Below are 1,692 nucleotides of genomic sequence, written 5' to 3'. Positions count from 1 at the left end.
CGGGGGGAGCGGCTAGGCCCCGGCGTGGGGTGAGGGCTCTCGTCTGGAGCCCGCCATCCCGTCTCATACCTTGTAGAGCAGTCTGTGGTGCAGAGCGCGGTGTATCCAGTAGATGCCCATGTCGGTGAAGAAGAGGAAGGACAGCATGCTGAGGAAGACACCCGACCAGCCTAGGGGAACACGAATGTTAGGGGTGGTACCCACGAGGGTTGGCAAGGAGCCGGGGGCCGCCGGGGCTTGGGAAGCGTGACAGCCCTTGCGGCAGGAGGTGTGTACAAGTCACGGCAGGGTGTGCCACATTGGGTTGCATCCCATCGAGGAGATGAGGTGAAAGGGTCAGATTGTCTCCCGCAACTCAGGGAAAACGAGTCAGGCGCCGGCTTGTCGGGACCCAGGCTCAGGAAAGGGAAGGCCTGCTTTTGCAGAGGAGGATGCGTGTCGAGTGGGCCATTGCGCCCCGTACCTGAGACGGGGGGACTGGGCACCTCCTCACGTTGGCCTAAAGCGAACTTGGGATCACGACTAATAGATGGGACCTACTCAAGGCAGGAGGTACCCACCTGGATTTTTTGGGGCTTGTGTGAGGTGCACCGTCATCAGGAGAAACAGTGACGCACCGGGGCAAGGAAGGGGACCCGGGCGGCAGGGAGAGAGCGCCGGCAGGGGTTCGTGGGGTGTGGCTCACCGTACGGGGAGTCTTCAATGTTGTCGTAGAGCTTGCTGTAGCCCCGCACCTCGGCGAAGAACAGGGCGACCGTGGGCACGCTGATCCAGGGGAGGGAGCGCAGCGCGTAGGCGATCTCCCGACGCACCTGGTTCTGTGGGGGGTGCAGCCAAAGAGAGGGGTCAGGGAGAGAGGGCATGCCGGGGGCCAGGCAGAGACTCGAGGGACCCAACACCCCGGCCCTTTGCGAGGCAGGGAGGGCCGGCATCTCAACTGCCGGTCGGCCTTTGCCACGATGTCCACGCCGCAGCGTGCCGCCCATTCGGGGGAGCTGCACTCAGGGCAGGACAGGGCTAGCACTGGCTGTCAGGTCTAGCGTGTTGTGCAAGTGGTACCGGTTTCTGGCCACGGATGACTGAGGGCCCCGTGTGGACAGGCACCAGAGAGCCGAGAGGGGCAGTCACCACCACCAGCCGGGCAGCTGTTGACTTGCCAAAGCGGGGTACCAAGACAGGCATCGGTCCGTGCGTGGTGGCGGCCGCCACAGCAAGGGAGCTCGTACCACCGTCACCCAAGGAGCGATACATGCCAGGGAACGCAGGGTGCCAGGGTGGGCACGGTCAGTTTGGATGCATAAAAGGACAGTGTACTTTTGCCACGTCCGGAGCGAGGTGATTTGTGGTGTATCTGTAGGGCCAGGCATTTAGGTGGGGCAGGAGGGTCGCTCGGATCCGGAGCGAGAAGTCCCAGTGAGCGGCGTGCAGGGTGTCAGCACGCTTCATTTGGAACAGCCTCCGACCGGAGGACGTCGAGGGGGACGCCGGCGGCGTGGGCAAAGCTGCGCCAGTCGGGCGCCAGGGGGGTGACGCGGGGTGCGCCCACCTCTAGGAACTGGGGATGTTTCTCGAGTTCGTGGTCAAAGATGAAGTAGTAGCTGAGGGTGCCAAAGAGCAGGTAGAGGGTGAGTGCCCCCAGGTTGGTGATGACGAAGAGGCTGAGGAACTGGCGGCACGGCTCGCCTTCAGGCC

The 1,692-nt window shown here is 63.7% G+C and overlaps 1 protein-coding gene across 1 annotated transcript in view; it reads right to left on the bottom strand.

Annotated features, from left to right (window-relative positions):
* The window catches only part of SC5D (sterol-C5-desaturase), a gene marked incomplete at both ends in the record, with an annotated part of 2,314 nt that extends 627 nt beyond the window's left edge, over window positions 1–1,687 (bottom strand). Inside the window, 3 exon segments of the mRNA XM_009696974.1 lie at window positions 25–170; window positions 686–818; window positions 1,547–1,687. Coding sequence (XP_009695276.1) covers window positions 25–170; window positions 686–818; window positions 1,547–1,687 — 420 coding nt within the window.
* Between the last annotated feature and the right edge of the window lie 5 nt (window positions 1,688–1,692).

The sequence above is a fragment of the Cariama cristata genome, unplaced genomic scaffold (genome assembly GCF_000690535.1).
Source record: "Cariama cristata isolate BGI_N322 unplaced genomic scaffold, ASM69053v1 scaffold19383, whole genome shotgun sequence".
In the NCBI taxonomy this organism is placed as follows: domain Eukaryota; kingdom Metazoa; phylum Chordata; class Aves; order Cariamiformes; family Cariamidae; genus Cariama; species Cariama cristata.
This window is presented reverse-complemented; position numbering and strand designations above follow the sequence as displayed.